Source organism: Pocillopora damicornis, chromosome 12 (genome assembly GCF_964200805.1).
Source record: "Pocillopora damicornis chromosome 12, jaPocDami1.2, whole genome shotgun sequence".
NCBI classification, from domain to species: domain Eukaryota; kingdom Metazoa; phylum Cnidaria; class Anthozoa; order Scleractinia; family Pocilloporidae; genus Pocillopora; species Pocillopora damicornis.
In genome coordinates, this window is record NC_142681.1 from 12022334 (window position 1) to 12039477 (window position 17144).

General features: G+C 35.7%; 1 protein-coding gene across 5 annotated transcripts in view; it reads left to right on the forward strand.

The window, feature by feature from the left end:
* Positions 1–17144, forward strand: part of LOC113674505 (peripheral-type benzodiazepine receptor-associated protein 1) — a 31374-nt gene that overhangs the window by 2141 nt on the left and 12089 nt on the right. For all 5 annotated transcript variants that reach the window (XR_003446525.2, XM_027190985.2, XM_027190983.2 and 2 more), the window contains exons 2-14: positions 1692–1790; positions 3945–4097; positions 4387–4563; positions 7565–7807; positions 9107–9190; positions 10973–11062; positions 11816–11938; positions 12348–12452; positions 13180–13423; positions 14222–14497; positions 14815–15090; positions 15909–16180; positions 16572–16647. Coding sequence is in view for 4 of the 5 variants with exons in the window: in XM_027190985.2 (XP_027046786.2) it covers positions 1692–1790; positions 3945–4097; positions 4387–4563; positions 7565–7807; positions 9107–9190; positions 10973–11062; positions 11816–11938; positions 12348–12452; positions 13180–13423; positions 14222–14497; positions 14815–15090; positions 15909–16180; positions 16572–16647 (2218 nt within the window). In the remaining variant the exon portion in view is untranslated. The remainder of the gene's footprint in view (positions 1–1691; positions 1791–3944; positions 4098–4386; positions 4564–7564; positions 7808–9106; positions 9191–10972; positions 11063–11815; positions 11939–12347; positions 12453–13179; positions 13424–14221; positions 14498–14814; positions 15091–15908; positions 16181–16571; positions 16648–17144) is intronic.

The window sequence follows — 17144 nt, forward strand, 5'->3', positions numbered from 1 at the left end:
AGAATTCTGCGTAACAGAGGTATTGATATTAGACCGACGTCCAATGAAGGCTTTTATGAGTTAAGACGAGCTGAGGAAACTTATAAAAGCACCCATTAACACATACCTTTTAAAATTTCTATACTCAAGGGATTTTTTTACCGAAAATTGTTAACATGAATTTGCTAAAATTCAGTATATTATTTGTAAAGATATTGTTTGTTTTTTCTGCTTGTACCTCACCTCCATATTAAATTGTTCGGGTAGGTAGTAGGTTTCCCCTTAAGAACAGTTCATTTCAACCTCTTGAAGGTTAACAGTAAACAGAAAATACTTTTGAATGTTATTGCAAACATGAACAAAATGATTTTTGTAAGGAATAGAGTAAGGCTGATTTAGTGGTATGGAAGGGTTATGCTAGACATCTTTTATGGTTATCTTTTAATGACCTGTGTATCCTTATTTAGTCAAGTGTTTTTCATTTTGTGGCCTTCATTGTTAATATTTTTCATTGTCAGTACATTATGGTGCATACTTTTCCAGTTGCATTTTTTTTTTTTTTTAAGTACAAATTTACCAGAATTTTTTTAAAGTCAAACTACTGCATGATAGCATATTATATTTATATCATATTCACTTTTGCCAAAATGGCCACAATGTATCTCATTTTGATTATAAATTTTGTTCAAAAGTATTGCTCAATTGGCAAATAGTGCATTTACAATTTTGCAGTGTTAATTAAGTGAGTGGGAAAGTTTTACATAACGTGGGAACATGATCTTTCTTTAGTAAGTGATAATGGTTTTCATATGGCGTCAGCAGGAGAAAGCTTTGAAAACAGGAAAAAAAAGCGTACAAGCTGATAGCACTGACCCCTAGTTTTCTGTAAGATTCTGTTTAGGCAAGTATAATTATAATATGAGTGTGCAAATTGTTATTTTGCTATCAGCTTAATTAAGGATATTTCCTCTCCAAAGCTTTCAAACAATATTTGATTATGTCTGTTGCTTAAGTGCTGTCTGTTCTTTATATTGGTTGCCCTCCTCATATTTTTGGCCTCTATTATCATTTCTTTCACTTCCCCCATAATTTTAAGCCACACACACCCGAAGGTTTTTTTTTGTTCATCATATTTCTTGCCTTTTTCACCTTCTTTTTATCAGGTTTAAGGTTTACTTCTTTAATAGGTACAAAAGTTTAGTAATCTTTGTGATTGTTTTTTTTTTTTGCTACCATAATCATAGAGATGCAGTGGCTATTAATTTTTTTATGGTTTGAGAAATGGAGTCTTTATTCTTCCATTTGGCTATTTTCCCATTCCATTTTCATTTGGGTGTTATCTTTTAATTTTTTTCACTTTTTTGTGTTGTTAATTTTTTCTCAAAAGACATATGGTGGCATAGCTTTTTTTAAGCATTTAGTTGTTCTCTGTGTTTCTCAGATAACTCTATTACTTTCAATGGACAATAATTTTCTATTACATTTATGTTCATTGATCTATGATATTTGTAATAATCACCTCTCTTAATCAGCACAGTGTCCCTTTGCAATTTGTTCCTCCATTTTGCATAATTCAAGGGTAATAACCCCAAAATAGCTTCTATTCAAGGAGCAGCAGGAAGTTTAAACCAAGGTGAAAATTATAGACAAAGTACCCTTGAAATGGGAATAGAAATACAATTGAAGTTGATATAGAAACTTTTTTTCCACAGCCCCTTGTGCGAAAAGATAAAGAACGAGAATTGAAAAAGAAAAATGCTGAATTACAATCAAAGGTGGAAAGCTTAGAGAAAAAGTGTACTGTACTGGAGGTTTGTAATTTTTATTTTGTTATATTATATTAATAAAGACTGTGCGTTATGAAATTCTCAACTAACCAACTATTAGCAAAAGATATATTCGTTTTGTGTATTTCTATTTTTTTTTACTTGAACTTATATAATGTTTCAGTGTACTATGAATTTCAGATCAGTATAATTTCAGCTTAGTCTGGATTGTATTTTCCCTCTGTACTAGATACACTGCTTTTGTCTTTAAACAAAGAAAAAACTTTCTTGAATTCATTTTAACCTTAAATCATTTAAAACTACCACAATGTTGATAACATGGAATAGTGCTGGGCTAACCAGGATGATGATATCTGATTTGTTTGTCATTGAAGTTTTGTTATCTTAACATACAGTGTAGAAGGGTTTGTTTATGAAGTCTGAATGTTAAGGGAACAAGTGTGTTAATCAAGAATGTCTAGTGTTTTCCTGTTTTCATGACGAAGAAATGGCTGTTGTCTCTTAAGGAGGACTTAATCCTTTAACTCCTCAGATCTGATTGTCAATTCTCTCCTCTAGCTGCTAAAGAAGTAATATCTCGATTGAAGAAGTAAATTAGTTGTGAGAACTTGGTGCTAGATCAAGATAGCAGCTTCTATCTTATAAGTGTTTTGCTGAATAATATATGGATATATATGGAGAGGTTTAAGGTTTAAGGTTTATGGATATTACAAGGAGAGGGTCTATGAATTGTAACTTCTTTGGTTACATTCATTAAATCTGCAAACCAGAGTAGCATCAAACTATGTCTGAGAGGTTTCATGTTAAACACTTCTTGGAGTCTAAGCCATGGTTGGGGAGTAATAGATGTCTTTGTATTTAATGTCAGCATTTTCTCAAAGGAAAATAATTTTCATGTGATGTACAGTTGAAATATGTTTGTGTGGAGGCGGTTGAGTTGTACTTCTTCAGGTCTCCATTTAGCTTTTGTAAGACTTGAGGATAAGATACTCTCAATATATTATGTGAATTCCTGTACAATTTATGCAGTTTTTGAAAACTCCTTTTATTTCGGCTTAAACTCAATGTACTTGTATATTTATGCGTCCCTTTATTGGGAAAAGCACTTGACAACACTTTGGCATGAGTTGTGCTTGGGAAAGGTCTCTACTTTTCTACGGAAAAAGACCACAAAAATGGGTAACCACAACTAGAAAATAAAACCTTTTATTCAAAGGAGTAGGGTTGCACTAGTGCAAGGTGACTGTCAGTGTCTAGACACATTGAGAACTGAAGTAGACCAGAAACTAGATGTACTATTTCAAAGATGAGTGTGAGGGTTTCATCAGGGTTTTTCACATGTTGTCTGCAAGTTTGTTGTATTAATATTTCAATTAACAAATGATGCCACTAGAATGTGATACTTTATCAAACTCAAGGGTTTGATATTTATGAAACCCATGGATAGCAAGCAGCATGCGTGGAAAAAAAGATTTTGCAATCATATGTCCTGTTGAAGTTGCAGTGTCAATCGTTGAAGAGAGTTTCCATGATTTGAAAAAAAAGCATGAAATTGTGAGAGATACCAGCATGTTTTCAAATTGATCATGTTTCATATTGACAAAGTTTCACTGATAAGTGATGACAGTTACAGCTGTATCTTCTTAGGTTCACACCTGGAAGTGTCCCTTGACAACAGATTTTAAAAAAGTAAACATTTTGGAAAACATTTTCCAAGTGTGACCCATGCAGTGGGTTGAAATATTAGCTTGTGTTATCAAAGATATTTTTGAAAGGAAGTTGAAAGAAGTGTATGCTAAGAGTTCTCCTCTCTTAAGGGATTATATCATTAATATGATCTCACTAGCTTTCCAAGGTAATTGTCATGAAGATACTAAATTTCAAAACTATGTACACATACTTGAAACAACTTCTGTAGAATGTTATTTCCAGTGATTAGAGTGTGATCAATGCTTTCCAGCTGAAACCAACATTTTCCTTAAAGGAACATTTTTTTTTACCATGTTATGGGTAAAATGTTTATATACAGATAATTAAGTGTAATTTTTTTCAGCTATATGAAAGGTGCCTTCAGGTCATCTGGCTTGCCAGATTCAAATGTTTGTGCCTGTTGAAGGGGCTGCAGGGACTGGTGTCTGATCTTTATTTTTGAAATCTTTATCACTATTTATTTTTCAGAAAGAGTCATCTAAGAGTGGAAACCTGAAAGCAACTTTTGTGGCAGAAGAAAAAATAAAGAAACTCAAGAAGAGGAATTCTGAGCTTGTGTCCATTGCACGACAGTTGGAGGAAAAGGCAAAGAAACTTCAGGAAGAGAAAGTTCAGGCTCAAGTATGTACAGGCTGAAGTTCAAAATTCTCTTTCATTCTTTGTTACTTGTTACTTGATTGTGTTGTAAGGATAAGTGGGGTAAGTTAAATCAGTTAATAAAACCAAATTATCTTGTGTTATAGGGGGTTCTCTCACATTTGTGAGTAAAAAAATTATGGATGTGCTATAGATGATGTTACAGGATTGACTATGAGGTTCAATCAAAGAGTAAATTTGGTAAATTGAGCCAAAGCAACCCCAGATTACTCTTGACTTTAAACTGAATGCTGCTTTATCCCATGTTTCTCAGAAATTGGTGGAGGAGAACAGTTCTAACAGTGCTGGGGTGGAGCATGTGAAAAAGATGTATGCAAGACAGAGAGCCAAGGATCTTGCTGAACATGCTAAAGCATTGTTGTCTAAGGAAAAAGAACTGGATGAACTGAGAAAAGAGATATCAACACAAAAGAATGGTCCAGATTTCCCGGTATGTGTCATGATTTTAATAGTTATAGTTGAAAGTTGAGAAAAGTGTGCATGTGTACCATTCTGGTTTTCTTTGTGGTTATATTGAATTCATCATCATGGTCTGAAATGGAATAAGAACCAAACTGATTTGAAAGATTAAAAAAAAAAAAGAGAGAAACAAGATGCACATTTTGAGGAAAGTTTAAGACCTTTTCAGCTTGATATGCTAGGATGGAAATATACCTTTCTCCTAGAACTGATCTGTCTTCAAGCACATTTATGTCATGGGCAACAATGTCTAAAAAAATTATTGATGGAACCAAAATTGAAATGTTGTCCATCATGTGGTGTGTAAAATCTGCATCCTGTTCCTTTCCCTCAGAACCTTTTCATCAGTCCCAAATACAGGACAAGTCTAAACTTAATTGGGTTTCAAAATTGAGTGTTTTTAGGTGATTATAATGCATAGGTAGTTGGGGAAAGAGCTGTCAAATTTTGTGCAACTGACATTTTTACAAGCATCTTGTCTTCATACTGGACATGTCCATGTATTAAAAGTTGAGCTAGCTAATTGAATTAAATATAGGTAAAGTTGCTGCATTGTGGTAGACTTCTATTTCCAGGCTTCCATCTTAGCCTCATGACCATGCTTTGTTTAATCCATTATTTGGATGTCAAGCATGTAACTACTGTATAGTAAAGAAGATGATCAACCACTAGGATAACATTAATTATTTGCTGAACATTGGTCACAAAATCTTCACTGACTGAAAACATTGACACTCCATGTTCATTAAACATGATATTTCATTTCCAGTCAAAGTTCATTCCAGAACCATGACACTCTCTTGAATATCATCAAGATATTATTACGCTTCTCTATTCTGGATATTTAATCATGGTGTAAATATAATCAAATAGAGGAAGTCTTCATGTACTCTGCTCTTATATCTGAGATTATACTGTTTCTTGATTTTCAAGAGTCCTTTTCTTTAGTTACAGCATGCTTTGGAAGAACATTGATTTACATTTTAAGTGAGAGGGGGTCTATATTGCTCAAAGTGCTTTTTTTTTTTTGATATTCAAAGAATGCAATCTTGTGGTTTGAGTCACAATTATTGAAGGCATGCTAAATTTGATCATTTGAATTGGAAAGCAGCCATGTTAAAGCATCGCCTGAAGGCAAGGAAAGGCAATCTTGTTTCGTCCAAGCCCAGGAAAGAGGTACTGCACTGTTGGAGGAAAGGAAACAGGGTTTTTCTATTTTGTGATGGAAAATATGTAGAACTTCCAGAAGCTTTCAACAATTTAAAATATTTTCATAACAAGTTATTGAAGTGATTCTCTGGGATGTGTGCTCTTAAAACAAATTCCACATTAATGCAGCAAAAAGAAGTTGAAGTTTCTATAGAGTTGTGCTCTACGATGGTATGAATTTTGTTGAATTTCTTTATTGAAGCCTTGTGTTGTTGTATGAAATCTGTTGATATTGTTTCTAATGATAGAGAATTATTGATGGTTACATGTTTTTGTGTGTGAGATCTACCAAAAATATCTCATGACCATGATGTATTTCTTATGAGCACAGAAATAAGAAAAACTTTGAGTCAACCTTGAGGATTCAAAATTCAGCCAGTTATGATTTCAGTTTTAATATCTTTGGCTGCTAATATAAAAAGATTGTAGTACTGTTAGGAAAGTTAGGCTGTGAATGTTTATTGTTACACAAAAGACTATGTATCTTTATTTAATGTTGATGCAATAAGGATAATTAAAGGCTAAAAGTAACTTAAGGTTTACTTTTCCAAAATTCATTCCATGTGCTGCCTTATCATAGAGGTATCACTAGTTTCACAACAACATTTGTAAAAGTTATGCGTTCCAATTTACTGGCAAGATATCTAGAAATATTTATGGCCTCGCATCAGAAATAATTCATGGTGTTGCCCATTTAGGAAATTGTTATTTTCTGTGGAAGAGAAGCTCCATATCTTTACTAAAAGCGTTTTGTTTTACCTTAACCATTATAGAGCCTCAGGTGAATCTAGTTACATTTGGTTAAGATGTCTTAAGCTTTTGACAATTTGGCGCAGTTCATACACAGTGTTATTTTTTTGCCTCTGAAAGCAGAGAGTTACACCTATGTCTCAAAATGCTACATGAAGAGATGATTGAAAATATCAGTAATTTACTTATTTCTTCTTATCCTGGCCGCTGTTTCCCAAAGAGTGGTTAACACTATTGAATGGATAAATCTCTGCCCAGTTGATAGTGCAGCAGGTTTTGTTAACCTTTATCTGCTGAATACTGAGTTATCTGTTGGATAGCATTACGGGCCCCTTCAACAACTAGGCTCTGGACAATAGTAAGTCCAAACATTGGTAACAGACTCAGAGGAAAGAATATTCATAATTCTGTTGTAAACTTTACTCCATGTTGTAACATACATGTAAGGATGTTTATGATCCTTGTATTAATGATAGTTCCTTGTATTGATTCTATAATATTGGATGGTGGATAACCTATTTCAGGTGGCATTTATCTTTTGTTGTGGTTAAAGATTTATCTTGTCATTTGCACTCCACTAGTAAACATTTTTAATCCTTCTAATCCCAGTAAGTCTGTTTGTCTTAAACAGTTGTTTTAAATTTTGTGTCAATAGTGCATTCAATAGCAATACTGTTAAACTACCGGTAAACTCTCAATATTTTGGTCTTGGTTTGTCTTTTGGTATCATTGGCAGGCAATGAATTAAGCTCTAATTTGTTTAATGAGAACCATTTGGAGGGATAATAAGTGGGAGTAATCAGTACTTGCAGTGCATCTTAGTGAGCTTTCCTCATTTTGTTATGGGTATTCTTGCTCACCCACTTACTCTGAGCTGGTTTGCTCCTTTGATGAGGGGCATTTTTCAATCTTGGATCATTACAGTAGTAGATGACCCTCATCAGAAGAGACAAAAACTCTTCTGGACAAAACTTAGTGTAATTGTGACTGTTATCACTGTTCATTTTTTACAGCAAGAAAAAGTTGAAGAGCTTCAATCCATAATTCGTCAGTCAGCCAAGGAGAGGTTGTGGCTTGAGAGACAAATTTCCAATGGTGATTCTTCTCGTGAACCTAGTCCTCTGCTACTGTCAGGTGATCTTGCTTCTGAAATCAAGAAGAAGACTGAAATACTCAGCAGGTTGGAAGATGAGAACAATAATTTAAAAACTTCAGTGGTTCAACTGCAAAAGGCTGAGGCTGAAAGCTTGAAATTGGTAGGTTAAGGAATTAACGTTTTAGATCACTTGTGTTGGATTTATATCCTTCATTGTTTTGTTTATTGATGTGAAATATTTTTCATGTGTATGTGTGGTACTGTTCAGTGCAGCTTGCCTATCAAGTTAACTCCATCTGAAAAATGTTCCTTTTCGGAAGTTTATGCTCTTTCATTACGTATACTTAAAATGAACATGGGAAGTTAATGTGTTAGCAAAGTGAATTAATACTTGTAATGCCTGTTTCTTTTCTAAAGGTATCATGTAGGGTGTCTGATCTTTGGTAGTTTAGTGTTTGCAAAGAATTTTACTCACATGAATTAATATTGTGGTACACTGTAAATTTTAGGTCAGAACAGAGATAGTTTTCTTGTTTTACACCTGTCTGTTTGTAAATGAAATTACAACTTGCCTAAGCTTAACTGAAGAATTCTTTTTCTGTCCAAAAAATTAGTGAAATTATAATATTTATTGTGTGTCAAATGTTGACACAAAATCACCAATGCAAGTGAAGTGATTTTGTTGATGAAAATTGCGGCATATTTGATATAACTTATAGATAATGATGTCTGGATCTGTACAAATTCGTAATAGTGGTGTGTATCTCCCTTTCCTTCTGATTTGGTGGAAAATGGAAGATGCAAATGAATGAAAAGATTGGAGTTGATATTGTGTAGTACACTTGTTTATGTGGGAGGTATGCTAATACTGGCTTTCCATCCAAAGCGCCTCTCAAGAGGGTTATGTCATGTAATAATGTATTAGGTGAATAAATAAATTTGATTTTCAGTAACAAGTTTTGAAAAGGGAGACCAAGTCTTAGAGATACGGTATTAACCGTTGCTTATACATGGCAGTAATTTTATATACTGAAGTAGTCTGCAGGTCATAATGACTTGATCTACATGTACCATCACCAGGAGATCTTGAATGGGTTTTGTGGTATTTTTTCTTGTAGTGAATAAATTTGCTAAAGCCTTATGTTTCTTTCATTGATTAATTACACGTCTTATCTCATTTGGATTGCTATAGTGGCCAAACTGTGCATTTTGTTCACTGCTGATTAAGAGAGTTACTAAACTGAAATACTTCAGCAGGTGTTTATTGTTAGCTACCAGGGGATGCAGACTTTTGCTATTACATTTTTGTTTCATTATTTACCAGTTTGCTGGTGGGTTTTGGCTTATTCATTATTTATTTATCAGGGGAGCTCATCCTGTATGTGAATGTTGAATATACACTAGAAGGTTTACTTTGGTGCTGGGATGTTTGGAATTGATAAGAATGCTATTTCTGCAGGCAGAGGAGCTGAAGGAGAAAGAGAAGGAAAACCATAAGCTTGTGAGTGACTTAGAGGAAAAACAGACAAAATGTTCCAAACTGGTAAATTACTTCTTTTCTTCTCAAGCATTGGATTTTGAATTTTTGTATGGCTCTTTTAATTGGCCATTCATGGCATAATAATTATGTAGGTTGCAATAGCTGTTATGGCATTCTGCACCAGTGAGACACCTTGTTAGTGTTGCCAGCAATTAATATAATGTAGTATTCATATTATCAGAGTTGAGGTGTATGTTGGAAATTCTAGGCCGCAATGTTCAAATTGCCTCTGTAACATGGATGTATGTTTTCCTATTGGAGAACCACAGCACTGTAATATTTTGAACCACTACTTTTGAATCACATATTTCTTACTGCACTACTAGCCAATTTGTAAAGAATGTAAGAACAGCAGCACTCCACTTTGCTCTCCCTGCTGAAAGGCTAACTAGTTAGAGCTTTAATTATTTTAAGTTGCCATTAATTAAGGCAAGACAAAACTCCGTAATGGCAGGTCTGTGTAAACATTATGTCTTCTATAAAGTACAAATTACATTTGATCCTATTTTGCATCGCTGGTGAAGTTTTTGTTTTTTTTGTTTTTTTGTTTTTTTTTTGAAGAAAATCTTAACATTAGCTTTCTTTGGAATCAGTTGCACTTTTAAGGGAGTTACGACGAGAGGAAAGCAGTTGATAAGTTTTTGTTTACCTGTAAATGTAAATTTTGTGTAGGATTCATTAAATAATTTTTTCATGATAATATCATAAAAAAAAAATTATTAAATGAATCCTACATTGATTGTGGACTGAGAACTTGGTGAAGCTTCCCACCCCTGAAAAAAGTAGTTATATCTAATACTTGAAATGTAGGTGCATAAATTTAAGATGAAGGCATGGTAATGATGGTGATATATTAACATACGGCCACTAAGAATTTAACTAATGATTTTGTCTCAAGTTTTTATTTGATATTTTCATGTATGTGGGTGTTTGCCTTTAGCTTCCATTATCAATGTTAACGGATACTTATAGCAATGAAGCAATGATGGTATCATTTGTGTTGGAAGGCTTTCTTGCATTTTTCAGAGGAAAATATTATTAATCAAAGTGCTGTATGTTAAAAGAATTCATCAAGACTGAAAAAAAAAAAAATGAGGCTTAAAACTCTGTGGTTATCTCTTTTGAAATAAGACTATTTTTGATAATTTAATAATTTTGGTTTTTAAACCAGGTTGGATTGTTCATGCAAAGTATGGTTTTTTTTTTTGTGATTAACTCAAAGAGCATATGTAATGACGCACACAAATTTTCTGCAAACACTGCTGAAACTGCTTTGTTCAATTTTCTCGATTGTTGACATCAACACTTACTGCTTTTATCAACATTTTCTGATGCAACCTCTTTATGACCCATACCAGCCAGTAAGCTTTCTTTTTTCTTTTCCCTGCCCAGTACCCTTTGCATCCCAAGGGTGTTGATTTAAAATCTGCCCAGTCAGATCTCAAAGGAAATATCACGTCATCACCAGATCAAATTAGCCAATCAGCATTTTGTGTCCACTTTTTGGATGCTGAAATTCAGAGTTCTGAGACATGATTACAATCTCTCTTTCACACCTTACCTACACCCCAGGAACCTCTGGAGAGCTAGCTCACAGGCTACCCAAGACTTGGACATAGGACCTCAAGTCCAAATTGAATCCAGTATTCCAACCACTTAGCCCCACTCTCACTCCACTTGAGACCATTAATGTCAGTTTACACAGTTGTAAAGTGTCTGGTTTTTTAATTAATATGTTTTAAATACCTTGGAAATTTACCTTGGAAAATGTTATTTTATAAATAGGAACACGAAAGAGAACGATTTGCTGCCAAATGCACCATGCTTCAGAAGAAGAATGCAGAAATGACCAAAAAGATGGAAGAATTAGAAGAGGTAGATCTTTGATTTTTAACTTGTAGGAACATTTTTTTATGTATTACTTGATCTGTTTGAAGATTTTGTGCTCTGTGCTTTACTTAAACCATGGTTTACTTTTAAATGTACTTACATAGACCTGTCTCAACAGGCACAATAAAGAGCCTCTCTAGTAAATTAATTTATAATCTAAGGTACATGTATCTGCTGAATACAGGTTTGTTTTAGATAGAATGCAGGTATTGCTTAAGGTTTTGGAATGCTTAGCAAAATTACATTATTGCTCTCACTAGCTGTTTGCATAGTATATATTTTGGAGAAAGCAGGTGTTTAAAATGTAGATTTTCTAGACTTGATGTTCACTTAAATGAGGGTGTTTGCAAAATATTGGGCACTGGTAGTGCAAGTTTAATTCACAATTATTCTGTGAGCAGGTGTTGGATATTGGATATGAGAGGGTAAATAGCCAGTGAGTCACGTAGCACTGAGTTGGCTAGAACCTATCATGTATCCAACAAACCTTTATGGAATAATTATTTTATTGAATTTCATTAAATCCTGAATGCTTGGATATTTAGGGTCTTTTTTCAGCCTGCAGCAGTTGGTGCAATGCATCTCCATGCAAGGTGACTTAGAATATGAGCTGATAACCCAAGTTGAGCAAACCAATCAGAACACTAGAAATGCAATATTCAGAATTGAAAATTTAATAATGTATCATATGCAATAGCTCAGAGATAAAAAAAAAATGTTATGACTTTTTTGTTACAGATGGAAGAGGAACTCAGTAATGTAAAGGAAAAACTTGAGGTTTCAGATGTGAAGTGTGGCCTGCTTACAGATGAGTGCAACAGATTAAAACACCAGCTGGAAGGGCTTCTTCATGTTAAGGAGGTGAGGTTTGATGTAGCTTGCCCTCTTTTCTGTAGCAAGAAGTGACTAGGAGTCCTGCCATTCCCCCACCCCATCCCCTCTTTTGGGGATGCAACACCCTCCCATTACAAGTTACTCTAAACAGTTTGTTAGGTTCCCTTTTAGTAGACTGATTTCCAATTACACACATGCATGGAGAGAGGAAGAGTGAGTCAGAGTAAACTGCCTTCTTCAAAGCAACAACCCAGTGATTTCTGGTAGGCCTCTAAGCCAGATTTTTTCACACATTAGGCCATTCGTTCTCCTGCCCATCTTAGGGAAGAAGCACATTGAAATTCCTCGGCTACTCTTTGTCACATAAGCTAAGGTGATTAGGGTGATTATTTGTTATAGCTTGAAAGTAATATAATTTGGTTTTTTCTGTGAACAGGATCTTAAGACTATGGAGCAACAAAAGATGACGATAGAGAAGGAACATCTTAGCAGTCTTGAAAAACTTAAGCAGAGAGAAGAAGAAATTAGACAACTTCACAAGGTTAGGATGAGTATGGCCTCAATAGTTTTAGAACCATTGTTTCAGACTCTGTTTCTTATGACAAACTTCCTTGAAATTGAAATTAACATTTAACTTTCATAAACCAGAAGAGATTCCTTTCTCATCAGATGTCAACAACTACCGGCACCATATAAAAAACTTATTGGCAACATTAACAAAACAGTCAAAGCAAAATAGAACAACAAACTAACTTTACTGATTGATCAAAAACTGAGCCGTGATGACCAACACTAGATAGTTGAGTCATGAAAATAATGACATTATAAACTGACCAACCAGTTCTCACAAGCCAGATGTTTTTACATTTAAGTGATGAACAACTCCTTGTTTGACTCTAAAGCTGACTACTGTCCTGGGTGTCAAAACATCTGTCACTTCTTCAGACAACTGTCCTTTTCTGGACCAGTTTACTTTCACCCAGATGAACTGACCATAGTGCATGATCAGCAGTAGTGCTGCTCTTAGCACAGTGTTCCTCAAATCTGTACCAAATATTTCTCTTACACTCTTTGAAATGTACATGTACTAGTAATCATCTAAACTAAAAGATTATGGTCTGTTCTTATGATCACTAATTATTAAATAGATTTACACGCCCAAGGCATAGTTGGAATACAGCATGTTCTTTTGTAGCTGAGAAATTGTAGAATGATGGGAATCCCTAGGACTAAAGTCATCGCTTGCTTTGCTTCCAATATTTATACAGATCCAGGAGGAAGCCAACCGAGCTCATGAGATGGCTGTGACATCACTAGAAGATACTGTGCGTAGTTTGGAACAGAAGTGTATTGAGGCTGAAAAGAATAACATTAACCTCAAAAAAGAGATGGATGAACTGAAACAGATGGAAAGGGACAGTAACAGAAGGAAAGAAGAAGTTTGTCACAGATCAACTCAGACTACACTTGAAACATTCAACAAAGAAATTCCAGCTGTAGTAGAAGTGAAAGGTAAAACTTCAACAGAATGTTATTGGTAATTTCTAAATCAAATTCAGGCTAGCTAGTGTAACCACTTAAACCATTCTCTGCAAGGAAGTATTCCTGAGCTGGAGTTCATTTATTACATAAGGACCACTTGCAGTTTTTTTAGGGAAACCTTAAAAGTGATGGTTACATTTAACCCTTTAATTCCCATGAGCCACTGGGACAGAATTTCTCCTTACAATATCAATACAATATCAACGAGAGGTATAATCACATGTAGTTGATTCAATACTATATTCTCTGAACCAACATTATAAGAATTGTATGGTTGACAGTAAGGAGAATTACAAATTTTGATCTGTGGGTTAAAGGGTTAAACTTGTTGTGTATTTCAAAATCTTATCAAGTGCCACTATGAAAGTAGATGTATTTTTAGAACTCTAATGACCCTGATCCAGACAACCTACCAAAGAATCTGGTGCACACCAAGGCATCAAGAGTCTTTTTCTTAGGGCTGCACTTAAGCTCAAACCATGCCTTGAATTCTTGGTAACATTTGACTTCAGAATGCATTTACATAAATTTTTTTATAATACGAATCAATAAGGCATGAAATCTTGGAGGTAAGTCATCTCCCTTCCACTGCCTTGAATCATTAACCTGTAACTTTGTGCTACATTACAGTGAAAATAACAGAACACCTTGTCTTAAATTGTACAAATGTAATATTGGACAGATCCAGGAAAGGTAAAATTACTGGAGGTTGGTCTTTGAGATTGCTGTGTACTTCCCATGACATCTTTCACTTATATCAAACCATAGGCATTGCAGTCAAAGGTCAGCCTTCACTTAAAGAAAGTCCACAACCACCTCGCAAACTTTCTAGTGATGCTGCAGATGTACTGTCATCTCAGATCATGTCAACTAAGTCTGCTACCTTCGAAGAAAAGGTTGAGTCTTTCCTTGTCAACTCCAACAAGCCCCAACCTGTTGCAGGAGAAGACACCAATACTCCAGCATCAGAGGATATATTAGAGTCACTGGCTTCAAGAATTAATCAATTAGCAGCATCTGATAGTGAAGATGATCCACTCAGTGGTATGGCATTTTGATTTAAGTATGATTTGCATTGTGTTTTCAAAATGGGTGTTATCAGCTTTGTTTCTCACTTCCTGCTAATGGAGAGAAAAACAAACGGCGTTCTGGTAGGTTTTAATTTAGCCATGGTGACATTTTTAGGAAGGCCATCAACCTCATATTAAAAATAGATGGCAGTAGACTACTGATTGTAGTACAGGCCTGCATTTCATGCAGTGCATTTAACCAATGTATAGTTTCAGGATGTGATATTGTTCCTTTTAAATACAGGTTAAATGAGGAGTCACTATTTTTTTCTTATATTCTCTATTTGCTAGAAAAAGCATATGCAGATCCAGGGGATGATGTAGAGACAGAACAGAAACCTGAAAGATCTGATTTGGATTTTGATGACTTGCACCGGCGCATTGATCAAGCAGAAGCAGATGAAGATACCAGCAGCTCCATCAGCACAATGGAAAGAGCCGGCAGTGAGGCTAGTCAAGATATGGCCAGCATGGCTGAAGGAGACCTGGGTGACTTGGAGGACAATCAGCCAGACAGCTCTGCTCCTGAAGATGAACAAGCTGAGCCCTCTACACTACAGCCTATTGGTGAGCGCACTGATTTTCTTCAGTGAGACGAGATGAATTTCAGTCTCGTGCCATTCCTCTTCAGTTTAATCATCCTGGGATAGGATGTCATGTTGGATCACACTATCCACTATACTTGTTGGTTTGTCTTTAACCCCTCACTGCCTAACGTCAGTATGTATATTCTCCATACTACTCCCTCCACATTTCCAAGGGTTCTGACAAGGAGAGTTTGTTCAACAATCAAGAGCTTCTTCAGTTGGCAATGATCTCCTTTATTCTCACGACCTTAATGTTTGATTCAAGGGTGATATTGTAAGGAGAAATTAGATGCTAGTCACTTTTAGGGGTTAAAGGGTTAAGTGAGCAAAGACCTGTCTGCTTTTTAAGACAATCACTACTTGCCTGAAAGGCCATGTCAGGCTTGATTTTTTCGCTTTTGGCCAAAACAACAACAAGATACTGGGAGACGGGGGCTTTGGGGAACATGGATGACACACTGGTGGGAGCACGTACCACCGCTGTGGCTTGGGTTCGATTCCCAGACGTGGCGCGCGTCCCATGTGGGTTGAGTTTGTTCTTGGTTGCCGTCCTCGCTCTCAGGAGTTTTTCTCGGGCTCCTCCGGTTTTCCTTCCCCCGCAAAAACCAACATTCAACGTGGAAACAGTAGACAGGAAGAGTCACCTCACGTATTGTCCACTACTAAATTCCATTATCATCATGATCATTATTATAACTGTTACTTGTATTTGTACTAGTACTACTACTATTATTGTTACTATTGTTATTATTACTACTATTGTTATGCGCTGATGACCATCAATTTGATTTGTATCAGGTAAACTGAATGTGCATAATGCCATGCCAGCCAGCAGTAAAGACATCTCAACAGGTACCAACAATGGGTTCAGTGCGGAAGAGGAGGCACTGGACGTTAGATATCTTGAAGGCGATAACAGTGATGTGGATCCAGCCATTCAAGAGAAACTTGCTGTCTATATTGCAAGGTACAGTTATGACCCTTATCAACACTCACCAAATGAGAATCCTGATATGGAGCTGGCATTCCAGGCTGGAGATTATTTGTATGTCTTTGGCGAGATGGATGAGGTAAGGAAATACAAATTACTTGATTTATCTGCATGCAGCTCTGAAGGTTGAAAGGTGCCCAGCCATGTAGAGAAAAAAAAAGAAGATAAAATTGGCATAGAAACCTATGGATCAATCTCGCTGGAGTTTATCCAGGTGTGTGTATTATAGCTCTTCAACCTTGGATGGAATGCGAGGTAACCTAGCCTGCAAGCAGCCCTCATTACCACCCCTGCACGACGCGCATTTCTCCACCCGCGGAAAGATTGAAGACGAGTCGGTGAGAGGTTATCGGGGTCTGGCTTTATCAGTGCCAGACCCCTTGTAGACCTCGTCGCGGTTTTCTTAAACTCCCAGATAGGAATACGCAAAGTAAAAACTTTTCCAATGACTGATTTTTCTTGAATAATAGGATGGATACTTTTTGGGTGAACTGATGAATGGTCAGAGAGGATTTGTACCTTCTAACTTTGTGGAGAAAGTCGCTGGTAAGAGCAGCTCAAGAGTATCAATTAATCAAACTGTCAATAAATTATGATGTATAACACCGTCAATAACCAGACTCAGAATTGCTTGAGCTCTCGCTTTTGTCTGCGCAATGGTAACTGCTCATAAAATGCTGAATGCAAGCTATCTATACCACAACCTCGCACTAATTATTGTAAACGAAGTTTTAGCCATAGATGGGCTGTGTTATGAACTAGCCAGCTTTAAGCGATAAAACAATCGAACCCTCTCAATGATTTCAAAACGAAATTGAAAAACCACACTTTTCAAAGCGAGATCATGTAGCACTATCCGGTATTTACACGACACCGTTGTAAAGCAGGTTTATCGATTTTATTGCTAGTAGCCATTTCTTAGCTAGTGTAGTTAGCGTTTTTTATCCTTTGAGAAATTGTACCTGAATGGAAACACCGTCTTCAAATAAAGTTTTTACTTACCTACTAAATTTATTAATTGATAAAATTATGTAGCCCCTCTA